Genomic DNA, 17,025 nt, shown 5'->3' on the forward strand with positions numbered 1-17,025 from the left:
TCACAAACCACACTCGTATGGTTTTTATTCATTTTAAAAAAGAAAAAAAGCAGAAAGCAAAACATTCCATCAGTCCAGTGTTGACAAAAGCTCTGTGTGGATTAAAATGTCAGCAATTGGTCATGCGGGGGCAGCCAAAATCTCACAACATGCAGATCAATACCTCGTTGTGCAGCTTCTGGGTAAAGAAAGGGGGGAAAAAGCAATTGCCTTTGATAGACATGGGGAGGGATGAAGCCAGCTTCTCCAAAGCCCCGTGCCCCTTCAGTGGCCCAAGCAATGCACTGCCATCCCCAGGCTCAGCACCTTGGGCTTGCCATTAAGTTCTCCCCTCCTAAAATTTCCTTCCCATCTTGCTTTTTTGTTTTGGGTTTCCTTTTGTTGTTGTTTTGCCTCCAAACGTGTTGCCACAGCAACCCCAGCACTTCATCAGCGCTCAGAAAAATCCAGCTCTGATTTGGCTGCTCCATGGAAACACATCTCAGCATCTTCCAACACCACCAGGGATAAGATGGGGTGCTGTGACAGGACAAGGGAAAATAGTTTTAAAGTGAAAGAGAGGAGATTTAGACTGTATGTAAGGAGGAAGTTTTTTACACTAAGGGTGGTGAGGCACTGGCACAGGCTGCCCAGAGAGGTGGTGGTGTCCCATCTCTGGAGACACCCAGGGTCAGGCTCTGAGCACCTGATGGAGCTGTGGGTGTCCCTGTTCATTGTGGGGGAGTAGGACCAGATGGCCTTTAGGGGTCGTTTCCAACTCAAACCATTCTATTATTCCAACATCAAGTAGATATACGAGTAATTACTTAAATTATCATCCCGGGTTACACTTCTACAGACTCCAAAGGTGACTCAGTAGCTTCTCATGAAGGTCTCTCCCATGGCAATACTACTCCTTGCAACCAGCATTATCGTGGTCATGGCCATGGGGTGACCCTCAGGCTCCTCTGCGGCATCCTTTACGTATTTAAATTCAATATCCACTACTGTTTCCTCAGCCACAACAAAACACTGTGAATCCTCCCAGCAAAATATGCAAGTGCTTCAAAAAATAAGCAGAACCAAGGTTCAGTGCTGAAGATACGAAAATAACATACACGTATTTGACCACTTTACAAATAACAGTAGAGCTCTTCCTTTTATTTTGCACGATTTTCTTTATTCTCCCATCTGCGGTTCCCTCTTTCAGTTTCCCAGCTTTCTGCTCTTTGCAGGAGGTGTTTCTATGGGAGGTCTCAGTGCAGGCAGGAGGGCAGTGCTCTCCTATCACCCACAGCTGCCTCCCCCACATCTCAACTCAGTTCTTCTCCATCTCGCTAAGAAGCAGATTTTCAGCCTGACGGAGTTCAAAATAAAATTAATATATTGGCAGATATCCACAACAGCCTCTCAGGTGTTCATATTGAAAATTATTATTTTCAACAGTTCATGGCTCATTTCTTTAAAATTAAAATTAGTGTTGTGGCAGCCGGGGATAATTTCCCAGATGCCGGTGCAGGATAGAGCTGGCTGATATGAGAAATGGGGCTCTGCTGCTGTAGGACGTGCCTGGCTGTGGCTTGTCCCATGTGCACACCAAGGGTAAGGATGTGCCGTAAGAGTCGCTCTGTAATGATGCAGCTCCTGCTTAAAGTGTGATCTGGAAGAAAATGTTGCAAAGAACAAAATGTGTGCAAGAGCAGTTGTCCCATTGCCATCCCACCATGTTGCATGACCACAGCATCCTGCTGCCTCCTGCTACCCCACACCAAGCAGGACCCCATATGTTCTGTTGCAGCGTGGTCCTGCAGGTATTTAAGTCTTGTTCATCCCCACCAACCCCAACGGCTGCCCTCCTCCTGCTCTTGGCCACCGACCTCAGGAGAAGTGGAGGCTGTAAAGCTATGGGGTGGGCTGGGGGTGAAGGGACCCCGGTGGGTGCTTCCTTAGTGCTGGGCAAGGCATGGGTACTGAACAAAGCAGGGGAAAGGAAGCTGAGTGGTTGTCATTCACTTGAAAAAGAATTTGAGAAATGACCAAAAGCGAGCATAGAATCATAGCATCCTAGAATGGCCTGGGTTGCAAAGGAGCACAACGCTGATCCAGTTCCAAGCCCCTGCTGTGTGCAGGTCGCCAACCAGCAGCCCAGGCTGCCCAGAGCCACATCCAGCCTGGCCTTGAATGCCTGCAGGGATGGGGCATCCACAGCCTCCTTGGGCAACCTGTGCCAGTGCCTCACCACCCTCAGTGTGAGCAAATTGTGTGTTTTTAGAATTTCTGCTCTGATACTTTTTGCTCTGATACTTTTTCCATACAAGAACCACAAAATAATGTATTCCACAGCATCCCCATCCCTTCCTGTCTATGGGCATAGCCCCAGCTCTATCTCTTCTTCCCTGGGCAGCTGGGCAGGGAAACACAGCCCCAGCTCGGAGCTCTAGGTGACATGAGGACAGGGTGGGGACAGGGACAGAACTGGGACTGGGACCCTTCCCAAAAGGCCAGGAACATCGAAGACTCCATGCAGCACCGAGGCCTCCTTCTGTACTATAAATTACCAGGAAACATTAATAAACAGCTCCGTCTACTGACAATCTCACCTCTTAAATCCAGATCCTGCAAGTGTCCTGTGCCACTGACTGTGTCCTGGCCTGGACCAACACCTCACCAGCTGCCATCCCAGCTACAGCCCCTGCACAACCCCAGGTGAAGGGCAGCCCCTAGGGGCCCCAAATTACACCTTCCAGTCACCACACCCAGGGCATCTTCCAGTCACCCATGAAATACAAAGGCAACGAAGCCAATCCAAAACGATGCCAGTTTTGCAAATTGCCCAGAAATGGCCCCACCAACCTCTAATGTAGCATCTTCCTTTGCCTCTGAGACGTAAGGCCAAACTCCCAAAGTGCCACCAGGAGCACATGGAGGTGCCACTGCTCCCCTGAATGGCTCCAGCAGCAGGGTGCAGGGGTAGCTTTCCAGAGTCCCCCAAGCTGCTGGACCCTCAGCTCCACTTTCCTTGTGCCTTGAAGGGTAAATAGCAAAATGATGGGAATAAAAGTATCTGAGCGTCCATCCTCCCAACCCACTCTGATTCTATGAAAGTGGGCTCATCACCTCTTGCTAGGACATCACCAATTTCACCAGCCCGAACCTACTTCCCAAATATGGCAGGACAGAGACATGCGAGGACAGTGTGAAAACCCTGGCAGAAGCTTTCTGAGCTCATGACCACCTTATAATCCCTGCCAAAAGTCCTGCAGGGATAAGACTGCATCCACATGGGTGGGATGTTACCAGCAGGGTGACCTGCTCAGTGCCCCCAGCCAGCACCAGTCTCCGCAGGGCCAGCACCCCATCAGCAGATGCTCTTTTCTGACCCCAAATCCCTGCTCTACCCATGAAAGTGGGGCTTTGGGGCTTTACCAGAGCTGGAAATGCTGCCCTTGGATCTGGGGGCCGTGCAGTGGAACAGGGCTGGGTGCCAGCCCAGCAGAGATCACAACCAGCGCAGAGCATGAAAATGTTCCTCATGCAATTTTAACTCCAGTGCACAAACTTAGCTCCATTCACTTGTTAAAGTTTTATGTGTTTAGGTGGGGGGAAACCATCAGCACTGCTGGTGTTTTTTATTCGTTTCCACTCACAACAGATCCATCTGCTTTTATCGGCTCTCTGGTTGCCCACCAAAAAAGCAGAGGCAGAAGACTGTAAAAGAAAGAGTAGGGGTTTCCATGATGGATTATGGGGTGCAGCCCCAATACCACACGAGGAAGAATTTGAGCCCCCATCCAGCAGGAACCAAATGGGATTTCCCAGTGGTTCCCAGGGATGCAGGTGTCGAGGTCACTGCAGAAGAGCCGGGCTCCAGCAGCACAGCCCTTGGGCTAAAATGCAGGAAACCAAGAAAAAGATGTGAAGCCAAATGATAACAGATCTTTTCAGCACACGCTGTCATGGACCACCTGAAATTCCCTTCACTGTTTCTCTCTATAAATGTCATCCTCAGGCAGATGCTCTGCAGTTAAGGGATGTTTGTTTGGATGTATAAATAGTCAGTCCCTCTGCTGGGGCTCCCGAGGCCGTGCGGTGCCAACTTCTGCTCCTCTGTGAGCTGTGTGCCCTCGTTTCCTCCTCAACCACCCCACAAACAAGCACTGCCTCCTCGTCCTCCATCCCCTCACTGATGCAGTAAATAGGTTGAATAAGAGGCAACTTTAAGAGTTACTGCTTTCAGGATCACGCATTGAATCACAGCATCATTAAGGCTGGAAAAGATCCCTAAACCCAAATCCAACCCATCCTTCAGTGCCATACCTCCATGGTTCTACATGTCCCCACTGCCCACAACCTGGGCATGCAAAGGCACTTCTTCATCCTTGTGAGCACCTGTTTGCTTTCCACTGCACTCACCTTGTCCTCCTGGGACATGGGATGCTCTTTCTTTAGCCCCCACCAACACTCCTCAGAAACGGCCTTTACCAGTGGTTTTCACCCTGTCCTTCGAGAGATGGATTTGATGCAGTATCCCTTTTTTAAGTCTCACTCTGTCAGCGTCTCTTGAAAAGAAATAAAGCCAAATCGCAGCTGCAGACGCAGTGTTTTATGGATGTCGCAGCTTTAATATTCCTTTCACAACAGGCTGTGGACATAAGAGGCCAGTTTGTCAATCCAGCCATTGCCCAGGGCTAAGCTGCTAATTCTGCTACATGACTGAGGCGTGCATGAGCAAGCTGCTTTCCAACACCAATGCTTGAGAAGGAGCACTTTCTCCCTTTGGTCACTGCCATTTCTTTTCAGTGTTGTCTGAGTTGATTCCACACACAGCTTTGTGTTGCAAAACTTACTTAATAACTTGTGGGTTTTTTTCTGCTCGTAGCAGTGCTTGCTCTTCTGTGTGGTTTTCCCATCTAGTAAAGGCTTTGAAGACACTTTGGCCTTTGCTGTGGAGGAGCAGTGTCATAGAATCATAGAATCATAGAATCATAGAATCATAGAATCACAGAATCACAGAATCATAGAATCCTAGAATGGCCTGGGTTGCAAAGGAGCACATTGCTCATCCAGTTCCAACCCCTGCTGTGTGCAGGTCGCCAACCAGCAGCCCAGGCTGCCCAGAGCCACATCCAGCCTGGCCTTGAATGCCTGCAGGGACGAGGACTCCACCACTGCCCTGGGCAACCTGTTCCATGAGCTTTCATGCAAACAGCCCTCTGCTTTTGCATGGAATTAGCTGATGCTGTAGAATCAGGATAGACCCCGGGTAGCTTTAACCTGCTGGCAAAGCCCTGCTTTGGCATTCATGCTTTTACACCATTTGCAGCAGAAAATAAAAGTATTCCTATCTTAAACCAGATGTTTCAGCTGAAAAGAGAGGTATGACTGCTGGTCTCAGATGGTCTATAGCACGAGCATTAAGGCAACCAAAAGCATATCCTCATGATTTACATCACCCTCCCCCCTGCTTTGAGGGTTCAGGTCCAAAGCCAGCCCCAAATCAAGGTGAGTTTACAACCATGCTTGGAAGTGGCCCCAGTACATCAGCTGTGCAAGAAAGGTGGGATTTTCCTTCTGCCAAAAAACTTTGAGCAAAAATAGAGGTAAATGGCTCCTCAGTGAGCACTGAAAACAAGTTTGGCTCCAGAAATATCCAGATCACAGATGGACCACCTCAAAAAAAGTTTTACCAGCAAGGTATGATGAAAAATGACACTGTTTTATTTGGTATAGGATGAGCAGTATCTCCCCACTGTTCCCAGAGAGCTGGCTTTAGCAGCTACAACTGTATCTGCAAAATCTTCATACGTTGCCTCAGGCAAGATGCTAATCTTCTTTTCCTGTGCTGATAATAATTTTTTCCCGTATGTTATAGCTGTTAAAATGTAATTTGCACTCCCCTGATCAGAGGACAGGCTTTGTGGCAAGGAGGAGCCTGGTGCTGGGACATGGATGCATCACATTGTGCATCCCACTGAGGGCAGCCAGGGCACTGTGTGATTGTGTGCTGCACCTCTAAGCACAATAACAGTTCATTGTTCATCAGAACGGCTGCAATGAGGCGCCCTCACAGCCATCAAACGGTTGTTCTTTTAAAGCACTTGGTCTTTGTTGGGAAATGAATTGAGTGTATGGTCATAAGGGATGTCCACAGTATAAACAGTATTGTGCTGTAAGTGTTAGGAAAGAATGGGCAGATCCACAGGGCTGAAGATGGAGAGGAGCCCATCCACATCCCTGGCCACAACCTACTTCATCACATCATTCCCAGGAGTTGGACTCGATGACCCCTATGGCTCCTTTCCAAGTTGGGATTCCCTGTGATTCCGTGATTGCTGTGATGTTTGATCCGTGTTAACGGCCTTCCAGGTGTTTCTTTCCTTCATTTGTACAAACACCTAAATAAAATCAGCAGTGCTGAACCAACTTCAAACCTTGATCCCTGCATCTGCACTGGAGTAGGACTGTGCTTTCCCCTGGAACCCACCACCACAGCCCCACTGATACCCATACGTCCAATCCAGTTAACTCAGAACATTATTTTTTTAGGTAGTTTATTTCCAGATCAGTTCTCCATCCTGTTTCTATCAGCTCCTGGGTTGAGGCAGCTGAGCACAGCCACCCTCCCCAGCACACCGGCTGACAGCTGCCCTCGTGGGCCTCATTCTCCGTTTCAGCCTTTCACCTTTTGTTTGCATCATTCTTTCAGCTGGATTTATAGCAACCAAGCTTACTGCCTACCACAATTTGGCCTCTTTTTTGACTAAGACCAATGAGGAATTCTTTGAGCAGTAACCCCTACTCCTTAGCACCATCTCCAGATGGCCCCACTGCCGCTGTCCACAGACACAACACTCCATCTCCTGGAAATACATCCGTTTTAATTTCAGCCCTTCTATCTTTCACGCTGCAGTGACTTAAAACTAATTGGCTTTTCATCTTCGTTAAGGCAGCTCACCCCTTCCAGCCAGGCCAAGCCCAGAAGCTCCCTTCTTTCCCATCACTTATTCTCCCTTCCACTAGACACGTGAAAATTTAACACTAATGAAATCCAGCATCTGAGCACTTGCCCTTTCTCCATGACACTCTGCCACACCAGGCTGTGCACCCACAGGGTGTGAAGTGGTCTCCCAACACCCCAAGACACAGAGACTCCCAAACCAGCACACATCCTTCAGCTACATGAGTTATGTATCACACAGTAAAAAGAGAACTGAAGATAGTGCTTGCTCAAAAAGAGAAAAAAACCCTAACAGCATATAATTTGTTACAGACCACCTTAGGGAGCAAGGAGAGCACAAGACAAGGGTCTTCAGGCACAACAGTAGCTTCCACGCTCCAGCAGGTGGTTGTTCATCAGTATTGAGGTCCCCTAAATCCACAGGATGAGTAGGACTGCACCAAGCTGTGGCTGAGCGTGGCTTGTCCTGGCTCCACAGCTATGCGATGGATCCCAAGGGAGGTCATCATCCACCTTGCTCGCAGCTCCAAACCAATTCCCATCACTTCGGTGTTCCTGTGCCTTACACAGAAAAAATGGGTATGTTTTAAATTAAGGCATGTTCTGAAGCTGTATTTCTCATGGCAAGAACTCTTCCCTGAGCAAGTTGTGTGCAAAGCTTTGACGGCAGCAAACCACTGCCTGCTGTGCTGGGTGGCTTCACAAGTAAGCTCATTCTCTACAGGGAAGAAGAGCACGAGGCTAAAGGAGTGTGAAGTCAGGCAGAGCAGTGATAAATTCATTAGATGGGACTGCCATGAGCTCTGGGGGAGCTGGAGCAGATTTGAACACTGAAGCACTGAAGTAGGCAGCACTGTCCTGGGGATGGTGGACACCCAGAGGGGAAGTAAGCTGTAGGAATAGAGCAAAGGCAGCACTTCTCCACGCAAGGCATAAAGAGCATAGAATAGAATTGCCTGGGTTGCACAGGAGCACAGTGCTCATCCAGCTCCAACCCCCTGCTGTGTGCAGGTCGCCAACCAGCAGCCCAGGCTGCCCAGAGCCACATCCAGCCTGGCCTTGAATGCCTGCAGGGATGGGGCATCCACAGCCTCCTTGGGCAACCTGTGCCAGTGCCTCACCACCCTCTGGCTGAAAAACTTCCTCCTCATATCCAACCCAAACCTCCCCTGTCTCATTTTAAAATCATTCCCCTTGTCCATGATGATCCATTCTTCTGTTGACTTCATAACCATAACTGTTGATCTTACAGAGTTTTGCCTGACTTGTGACTAAAGAGGAAGGGGAGATCATTCCAAAGTCAGCAAGCAGTCACACTGCTTTACACAGGACATAGAAGCAGACGAGGATAGCAGCTATACCACACTTGGCAGCACACAGCCCCTAAGAATGGCCACCAAAACCCTCAGACAGGGAAAGAGCAGAGCTCTGTATAACTGCGTTGCAGGAATTCATCATGCAGTGCCACAGGTCCTGGGGTGTTTCAATGCATTTGATGATTCACTGAGGTTAAATTATATTCAAACATTATTGATTATGGGTATTTGGGACAGAGTTATATTGTTGTGAATTTAGCTGACAAAGGTTGGGTATTAGGAAACTTTTCTTCTCTGAAAGAGCAGTCAAGTAGTGGCACAGCTACCCAGGGAGTGGTGGGGTCACCATCCCTGGGGGTGTTCCAGAGCTGTGGGGATGTGACACTGAGGGACGTGGGCAGTGGGCAATATTGATGGCAGCGAATGGTTGGACTTGGTGATCTTAGAGGTCTTTTCCAACTTTAATGATTCTGTGATTCTGTAAGATCTATTACAAATGCATTTGTAAAGAAGGAAAATGTCTGCTGACTTGGGAAATTGAGAGATATTGAACAAAGTATTTGACATCTGTATTAACTCAAAGCCCCAAATGGGCTGAACTTGTTTGCATTTCTCCAGTCTTATTACTGGGTGAATTTACCTTAATGATCCTATGAATCCATAAGCCCTCCCCAGCACACCAGCCATGCAGGCAGGCTTCCCTTTAAAATCCAAGCTGGAAGGAACTCGCAGGATCACCAAGTCCATCCCTGCCCCACACAGCACCACCCAAACCCACACCCCGTATCTGAGAGCAGTGTCCCAGTGCCCTCCAAGCCCAAGCAGCTCCAGGCTGTACCCACTACCCTGGGGAGCCCATTCCACTGCCACAGCCCACTGAGGCAGAACCTTCCCTAACCCCTCCAGACCTCCCCTGGCACAGCTTCATGCCATTCCCTTAGGCCCTATCGCAGTGAGCAGAGCCCTTCCACTCCCTGTGAGGAGCTGCAGCCGCCACGATGCCTCCCCTCAGCATCCTCTGCTTTGGACCCAACAAACCCAGAGCCCACAGCAGCCCCTCACATCCCTTGCCTCCAGATCCTTCCCCACCTTTGCAGCCCTCCTTCGGATGCTCCTTAACAACTTTACACTGCGATGCCCATTTTATAAGGCAACATTGAGCATCTGGTGCAACAAAGTGCCATTTTACCTGACCTGGCCTCAAAACGACCAACATATTTGGGAACAGCAGCAGCTTTGTTGCTCTCAGAGTCCAAACATCATTGCCATTAGAGGACACAAATACACAGAGTCTCCTCAAAGTGAAATTGCAATAAAACATTATCCATTGCTCAGCAAGGCAATGCCTGGAATAAAGTGAAAATCCTGCTAGCAGGGAAGATGTCGATTTGATTTTTAAGTTTGTTTAGAACAGTTTTAACACTAAACGAGTAAACATTTATAACTGAATAAATAGTTTTCAGTTTAGTCAAGGAGCATTCAGTGGGTGTTGGCATAAATATTCAGTTATGGAAATTATTTGATTGAAATAGATTTTCCACGCCATAAATAAACATTGTCTGCAACAAACACACACTCCCAACAAGCGTCGCGAATTAGAGAGCCACTGATGCCTAATGCCAGGCTTTGAAAATGTTTTATTTAGCAGCACTTCTGCTCACCACGCTGCAAGCCAGATCCCATCTGCCTGGGCTTTTCCAGACATTCATCTCACTGTACCATGAAGGGGAGCAGGGATGAGGAAGGGTGATGCACATACAGCCAAGGGCTCCTCCAGGTGTTAGGATGCATCAGGGGCCAACAAAGTCACCAACCAAGAGCCTGCAATAGGTGAGAAGCACTGCAGGGTCAGCCTGCCTGGTTTTGGCCATCTGCAGAAATCAGGGCGAGAAGTGTGTTTCACCCAAACTTGCTGTTAGGCCAGGCTGGGTGCTGTGGTGGGAGCAAGGCTGCCCCCCAAGCACAGGGTGAATAGAAGAGCGACATCCAAGCATTGAAGCACATTAAGTGACACACGGGTGAGGGCTGAGACTTTTCCAAAATTTATTCAAAAGTAAATGCCCCCAGTTTTACAAGTATCTGTGGTGCCAGCTCAGATGACGCCCCTCTGCACAGCCTCAAGGCAACAACTGAAAATTTGGTTCTCGTATCACGATGAGAAAAGCAGAACTCCTGGCCAGCCTTGGCAGAAGGCTCTGCAGAGCTGCTTCTGCCCAGAAGCTGCAGATCCAGCAGGCAGACTATGCCACCTAGCTTCTGCTTTAACACAGGCTGTTGCTCTGTGAGCCTGGTGGCTGCGGTGACATCTGCACACAGAGACACAGGCACCCAGCACCCTGCTGATAGACACAGCATGGGCACAGAACCCTGCCATGGTCACTCAGAGCTGTGTCTGGAGAAGCACGAGTGCACACAAGTGCAGACATGGAATCCTAGAATGGCCTGGGATGCAAAGGAGCACAGTGCTCATCCAGCTCCAACCCCCTGCTGTGTGCAGGTCACCAACCAGCAGCCCAGGCTGCCCAGAGCCACATCCAGCCTGGCCTTGAATGCCTGCAGGGATGGGGCATCCACAGCCTCCTTGGGCAACCTGTGCCAGTGCCTCACCACCCTCTGGATGAAAAAGACATCTTCAAAAGACATCTTCAAGCAGCAGCAGCAGGAGAATCAGCTGTTTCTAATAAGAAAGCTATAACTCAGATAGGTTGCAGCGGCCATGCCAATGAATATTCAGGTTGAAGATCACTGCAGCTCTGACAGCTCCTGCACTGACACCAGAGCGGCCCTCAGAGTCACTGAGGCAAGGAACCAGAACTAGCCAAGGTGACAGAGATCCCTGGCACACATCCCGAGATGCTACAAGCAGGAACACAGCCCAAAGGCCACCCCACACCCAACTGCTGCCATGCAGCAGCTCCACAGGTTGGGCTGCAGCTCTGTGTGCAGACAGGGAAGCTGTGCAGGAGGCCATTGAGGCACGAGGACCCCCACAGCTCCCGTGCTGCTGCAGCCTACCTGAAGGAATTGTATTTCTCCTATCTGAGCATGTCAGGCAGCTTCATTTTTCTAGCCCCGGGGTGAGTTCAAAAGCCAGTGTTCTACCCAAAGCTTTGCAAATTCCTTTCAGAGCCTCTGATAATCACAGATCTTATCAGGTGCATAATCCAACGCAATTTGGTGTTTTTTCCTATACCCCAAATCCCACATAAACTCTATTTCAGCAATTGGAGCTTCATCTTTTTCAAAGCAAAGCTATCAGTAGCTTTTACTAGGCTCTGAACAGGCAATGTTATTTCCCTACAGGAAAACATGTATTAGTTGTTCGCTATTAATGCAAAGTCCTTAAGAGTGCTTTGATTTTACCTGTTCTTTGGGGGAATCCACAGCTCTTTATAAATCACTTTGCTTCCAAATAAGTTTCAGTTTCACATCTGTGCACCTTCAGAGCCTGTAACCATCAACTTTAGGAAGAAAAAAAAAGGCAATTTTCACAATGAGCTCAGGAAACTCTGGCTTTTGGCACCTAGCATTCTCTATACATTGGGCAATAAATACCTAGTTTAGGCAGCAGTGGGTATAAAGGCATCACAGTTTGTGCTACACCACCTTCCCAGTAGGCTTAAAAGATGAGAGCAGCAGAATAAGAACAAAGCAAGAAGGTTTAGTATTTACCAAATTACCAGGTGACAATGTAGCTGTTTTAATGTGTACAAAGTAATTCAAAAACATCCTTTAGTTCTGTTTTCAGGTAGGAACATGACTTTCGGTTGGCATCCCCACTGGGCAGCTATTGGTACAGAGCTTTTTTCACTACCATTTTCCATCACACAGCTAACACACGCTCAGCTCCCAGGCCCAGAGCCCCAGCAGTGCTGGAGCTGCACGATTCCCTGCGCCCTGCACCAGCCTCCCATGGATCTAAACGTTGTTTTGCATTGAGAAGTTTCCACTTAAGGGCCCCTCCAGCCCTTCCCAGCTCATTTGGATCCTCAGGCATCACCATCTCGGGCTGCAGGAGGCTCAACGCATCTGGTTAACAGTCATGCAAGATGGCCTGCGTGACATTTGGAGAGCTGGTGCATTATTAAAATGTGCAGAACCATGAGGAAACATGCTCAGCCTGATGTGTTACTGCCTCGAGGCAAAGGCAAGAAGGGAATCTTCTCACAGCTCCACACAGCCGCCTTTCAATGTTTGCATCAGGATTTTGCTATTAATTGATCTTGTTTAGTGCCCCAGAACTACCTGCTCCTTCCCTGTAGCTCACGGCAGTTTTAGTCCCCTTGCGATGAAAATAGCACAGCAGTTCTCCAGATAGCAATGCATCTCGGGGGGAAAATATGCTAACCCTGCTGGTTGCTTTAACTCACTTTTGCACACTTGGTGTTACTTACCAAGCACTCAACCAATTCCTAAACCACTTAGTGACTGCAGCACACTGCAACAGAACTTTATCTGGCCAGCTATTGAGAGGCTGGAACACCCCATGCTATTGCTACCAGCCTGCAACATTACCCCCACAGCCTTTCTGCTTTTGCAGTACACATCTCAATCTCCTGCTCAACAGCCACACACTGTCAGAGGTTCCTAGCAGGATGCTAAAGTGCACCAGAGGCTACAAGCCATGATGTCAGGCATGTCTGCCTGCTTGACAGCTCCATGATCTTATGACCACAGGATCTGTCACATCCCAATCTGCTTCCATCCACACAGAAACCTGAACAAGGTTCCTCCACAATTCAGAGAGGTATAAAGATCAGGATCTGATGCCCTTCTCCACCTCAGCAGCAAGGCTTTAATAGCACATGGAACAAACACTGCAGCCACCAGCACTGGGATATGGCCCCATCCCTCTAACGTTACTCCAGTTTGTTCAGTTTCATTTAACACTCACTGGACAAGAAAAAAAAAAGGCCAAGAGGATTCCCTAACTAAATTCAGGGCACTCGGCAGGGAGGCATTGGTCCATCTGCCAATTCAAGTATAACTGCACCATTAAGCTGCTCAGTGACTTCATGCAGAGCAAAATAACTTCAGAAGAGATGATTAAAAAAACTGCTTGGATAGCAGAACAGCCTCCTGACACACACCTTCAATCCAAATCAAAAGTTAATTATAAGGCCACCCCAAATAGTGGCAAGTCCTATCTAGAGATGGGCAGCCTCCCCAAACATTGGGAATGATTCCTAAGTCAGACATAACAGAAGTTGGCACATCAGCAGCACGTGTACGCGTTGAAGACACCCCTCTACCTCTGTTTGAACTATCTCTGTGAGGGAAATGTAAGGATTCCCATCACACCCAAAAAGACAAACATCTGTTGGAGCACACCCAGAGGAAGGCAACAAAAATGATCTCAGGGATGGAACACCTCCCTTATAAGGACAGACTGTGAGAGCTGGGGCCGTTCAACCTGAAGAGAAAGCTGCAGGGAGACCTTAGAAAGGGTTTTCAGTACTTAAAGGGGAGTCGTAAGAAAGAAGGAGACACACTCTTCAGCAAAACACACTGTGGCAGGTCAACAGGAAACGGTTTCCCAGGAAACTAAGAGGAATACTTATATTGAATGTAAGTTTGAAGGGTTCTGTTGTCTCATTTTGTACAGTAATGGCATTGAGGCACTGTCACAGGCTGCCAGAGGAGGTGGTACCCTGTGCCTAGAGACAAAAGGTCAGGCTGGATGGGGTCTGAGCATCTGACAGGACTGTGGGCATTCCTGTTCACTGCAGGGAGCAGCACCAGACAGCCTTTAGGAGTCCCTGCCAACTCAAAGGATTCTCTGAAACACATCAACCCAGACCAGGGCAGCAGCAGACCCCCAGGAGCCCCTGATGAGAGTCACCAAGCAGCTAAGAGCAGGCAGGCTGCATCTCTAGGGCTCAAAAGCACCACTAAAGCATCACTTGGTTTTGTCTGGCTAAAGCCTAAGAGACCAAGGCAGGCCCATTTAGGCCAATACAGCACCCAGCCCCCCTAAAACAGGCATAGTAATGGGATTCAAACCACAAAAACAGTCACAGAAAGCAGTCGGACACAGATAAATGGGGCAGGGAGACCATTTATTGAGAGAGGCTACGCCAAGGCGCTGCAGGTGGGACGGGGAGGCCCGAGGAAGCCGCAAGATCCGCTGGTGACAGCCTCATCCTGCCAGCGCTCAGTCCAACTGCAAAAGAACGAGAAGAGCGTGAGGCACCATCAGGGAAGCGCAAAGCCCTCCCGGCCCAACGCAGCCCGGCGCTCACCTTGATGAAGCCGATGTCCTTGGCGTACTGGCGGAAGCACTGCCGGCACATGTTCAGCCCGTACTTACGGATCAGGCCGTGGCGGTTGGAGCACACGCGGCTGTAGAGAGAGAAGGGAGCGGTCAGGGCGGGTAATGGCGGCGCAGAGCAGGGAGGGAGACCCAGAGAGTAAAGGATACCGCGACACGACGGCCCAAAAAACCCCCCCGCCCGCCCCCGGGATGGACACCGACCACGAGCGGGAGCCCTGGCCGAATTTCCTGGGGTGACTCCAGTAGAGCTGCTGATGCCCCATGCTGCCTGCCGCGCGCCCAGCCGCGAGAGAAAGATGGCGGCCCGCGCATGCGCTAATCAACCCTGCGCGGCCTCCCGCCCTGCACCGCGGCGCGGCCCTCGCAGCGCACAGAGCGCAGGCGCAAGAGCACGGAGGGCAGCGTGCGCGCAGACCGTGCCGCTCCCCCCTCCCTCCGCGACGTGACGTCAGCGGTGAGCAGAGCTATAGCAGCGGCGCTGCGGTGGAGCCGCTGCCGGGCGCGGTGGCGCACGCCTGTAATCCCAGCTACTCGGGAGGCTGAGCCCGCCGGATCGCTTGAGCCCAGGAGTTCTGGGCTGCAGTGCGCTATGCCGAGCGGGCGTCCGCGCTAAGGCCGGCATCAATATGGTGAGCCCCGGGGAGCCGAGGCACACCAGGTTGCCTAAGGAGGGGTGAACCGGCCCAGGTCGGAAACGGAGCAGGTCAAAACTCCCGTGCCGGTCAGTAGCGGGATCGCGCCTGTGAATAGCCACTGCAGCGTAGCCTGGGCAACACAGAGAGACGCGGGTTCCTTTTGCCCGCACCACGAAACCCTTTTTGCCCACCTGCGACCCCCCAACCCCTCTGTACTGCCTCGTGCGCGCAGTGCCTCCTGCTGGCAGCACCGCGCCACTGCATGCTCCGCAGCGCCTCCTGCTGGCCGAGAGCGAGTCGTACAGCCGCGTAAGCTCCATCTCTTTTTTCTTCCCAAGCCATCACCTCTTGTTCTACCACCACACCGCGCCCTCAGCTCTCAGCCTGTCCTCGTACCGCAGGTGCCAGTCACCTTCCCCGGCGGTGCTGAAGAACCGCGGGGATGTGGCATTGAGGGACACAGTGTGGGGGCGGGATATCGGAGGACTTTTCCAAGCGGGGCGGTTAGAAGAGCAGTTCTATGGCTCCACGATTCCCGCTCCGCCCGCCACTAGGCGGCGCTCGCTCCCGGAGCCGCAGCTCTGGCCGCTTCTCCCCTCGCCTCGCCTTCCCTTCCCGCCCTTCCGGAAGGGCGGGAAGGCGGGAAGGGAAGGCGAGGCGAGGGGAAGGGAGGGGAGGGGAGGAGCGGCCGGCGATGCGGCTGCAGTGCGATGTGGAGGTGGTGAGCCGGCTGCTGCCCACCTGCGGGCTGCGGGGCCGCGGTCGCGGCACCAGAGCTCTGCTGTCCCTCGGCCGCCAGCCCGGCCGAGCGCGGGGCGGCGTGTGCCTGATGGTTTGCACGGCGCGGGACCGGGCCGGGGTTCGCTACCGGGTGAGGCTGAGGGCTGGAGGGCCGCACGGGTCTCCTTCCCGCCCTGCTCAATGCCCGCTGTTCCCCTCCAGGTGCAGGACAACGTGGAGCGGTTCTTCACCCGCTTCGTGGAGGAGGGCAAAGCCACCGTGAGACTGAAGGAGCCCGCCGTGGATGTGTGCCTCAGTAAGGTGGGTGGGGGGGCACACATAGAATGGCCTGGGTTGCAAAGGAGCACAACGCTCATGCACTTCCAACCCCCTGCTGTGTGCAGGTCGCCAACCAGCAGCCCAGGCTGCCCAGAGCCACATCCAGCCTGGCTTTGAATGCCTGCAGGGATGGGGCAGTGTGTTCAGTGGGTTTGTGTTGGGCTTTTTGCCCTCAGCAGGTCTGCTGCACTGCACACAAGGTCTGACAGCTCCATAATCTGTTCATCTCTCGTTTAGCTCTGCAACACAGGACTTGTGTGGTGCTGAAGCACACTAATTGAGTATTCTGACATCTCTTCTACTGGGAAGGCATTGGACTTGTGGCAGAAAATTACTTCCTGAACGCTTCCAGATAATTCTTTTCTTTTTTTTTCCTGCATGTTTGTCTTGGTATTTTTCTCAACGTATTCTTAGAGACATTATAGCACCTTTATGTAGACATTGTGGAAGAAATCAAACACCCACAGCACAAAGTACTGTTATTTTCAACTCACGAAACAGTGTAAACTTACTTATACATCCTAGCGCATTTAGCTATGAGAAGCAGCAGGTAGCTATTGCATCTCACACCAAGAGCCAAGAAATATTGCCAGCAACTTCATTCCATCAGTGAGCTGTTCCACTTGGTCTTTACAGATCTGGAGTACTTTTTCTCCTTCCTTTCTGCTTTGCTTTGATCTGTACTTAAGAGCATGGCAGCTCTGCCTGTGGTTGGAGAGAGCTGCCTAGCGTGTCCTATCTCTATTCACCCTCTGCTTACAAGGGTGGATGGTGACAGGACAAGGGGAATGGTTTTAAAGTGAG

General features: G+C 50.7%; 2 protein-coding genes across 2 annotated transcripts in view; one reads left to right on the forward strand and one right to left on the reverse strand.

Moving 5' to 3' along the window:
* Positions 1-14,293: 14,293 nt before the first annotated feature.
* Positions 14,294-14,849, reverse strand: RPS29 (ribosomal protein S29). The gene is made up of 3 exons (XM_042868666.1): positions 14,729-14,849; positions 14,496-14,595; positions 14,294-14,416 (listed from the first exon to the last, which is right to left on the reverse strand). The coding sequence occupies exons 1-3, from the start codon at positions 14,788-14,790 to the stop codon at positions 14,408-14,410; spliced, it is 171 nt and encodes a 56-aa protein (XP_042724600.1). The 5' UTR covers positions 14,791-14,849; the 3' UTR covers positions 14,294-14,407.
* Positions 14,850-15,856: 1,007 nt separating this feature from the next.
* LRR1 (leucine rich repeat protein 1) overlaps positions 15,857-17,025 on the forward strand; it is a 4,892-nt gene continuing 3,723 nt past the window's right edge. The window contains exons 1-2 of the mRNA XM_042864003.1: positions 15,857-16,033; positions 16,105-16,203. Coding sequence (XP_042719937.1) covers positions 15,857-16,033; positions 16,105-16,203 — 276 coding nt within the window. The remainder of the gene's footprint in view (positions 16,034-16,104; positions 16,204-17,025) is intronic.

Source organism: Lagopus leucura, unplaced genomic scaffold (genome assembly GCF_019238085.1).
Source record: "Lagopus leucura isolate 7727_CA_CO unplaced genomic scaffold, USGS_WTPT01 Super-Scaffold_1, whole genome shotgun sequence".
NCBI lineage: Eukaryota > Metazoa > Chordata > Aves > Galliformes > Phasianidae > Lagopus > Lagopus leucura.

Coding starts and splice junctions, on each gene's coding strand:
- RPS29 (XM_042868666.1), bottom strand. CDS start 14,790: ATGGGGCATCAGCAGCTCTACTGGAGTCACCCCAGGAAATTCGGCCAG. Junction 14,596..14,728: donor GGCCAGGGCTCCCGCTCGTG/GTCGGTGTCCAT, acceptor CTCTCTCTACAG/CCGCGTGTGCTCCAACCGCC.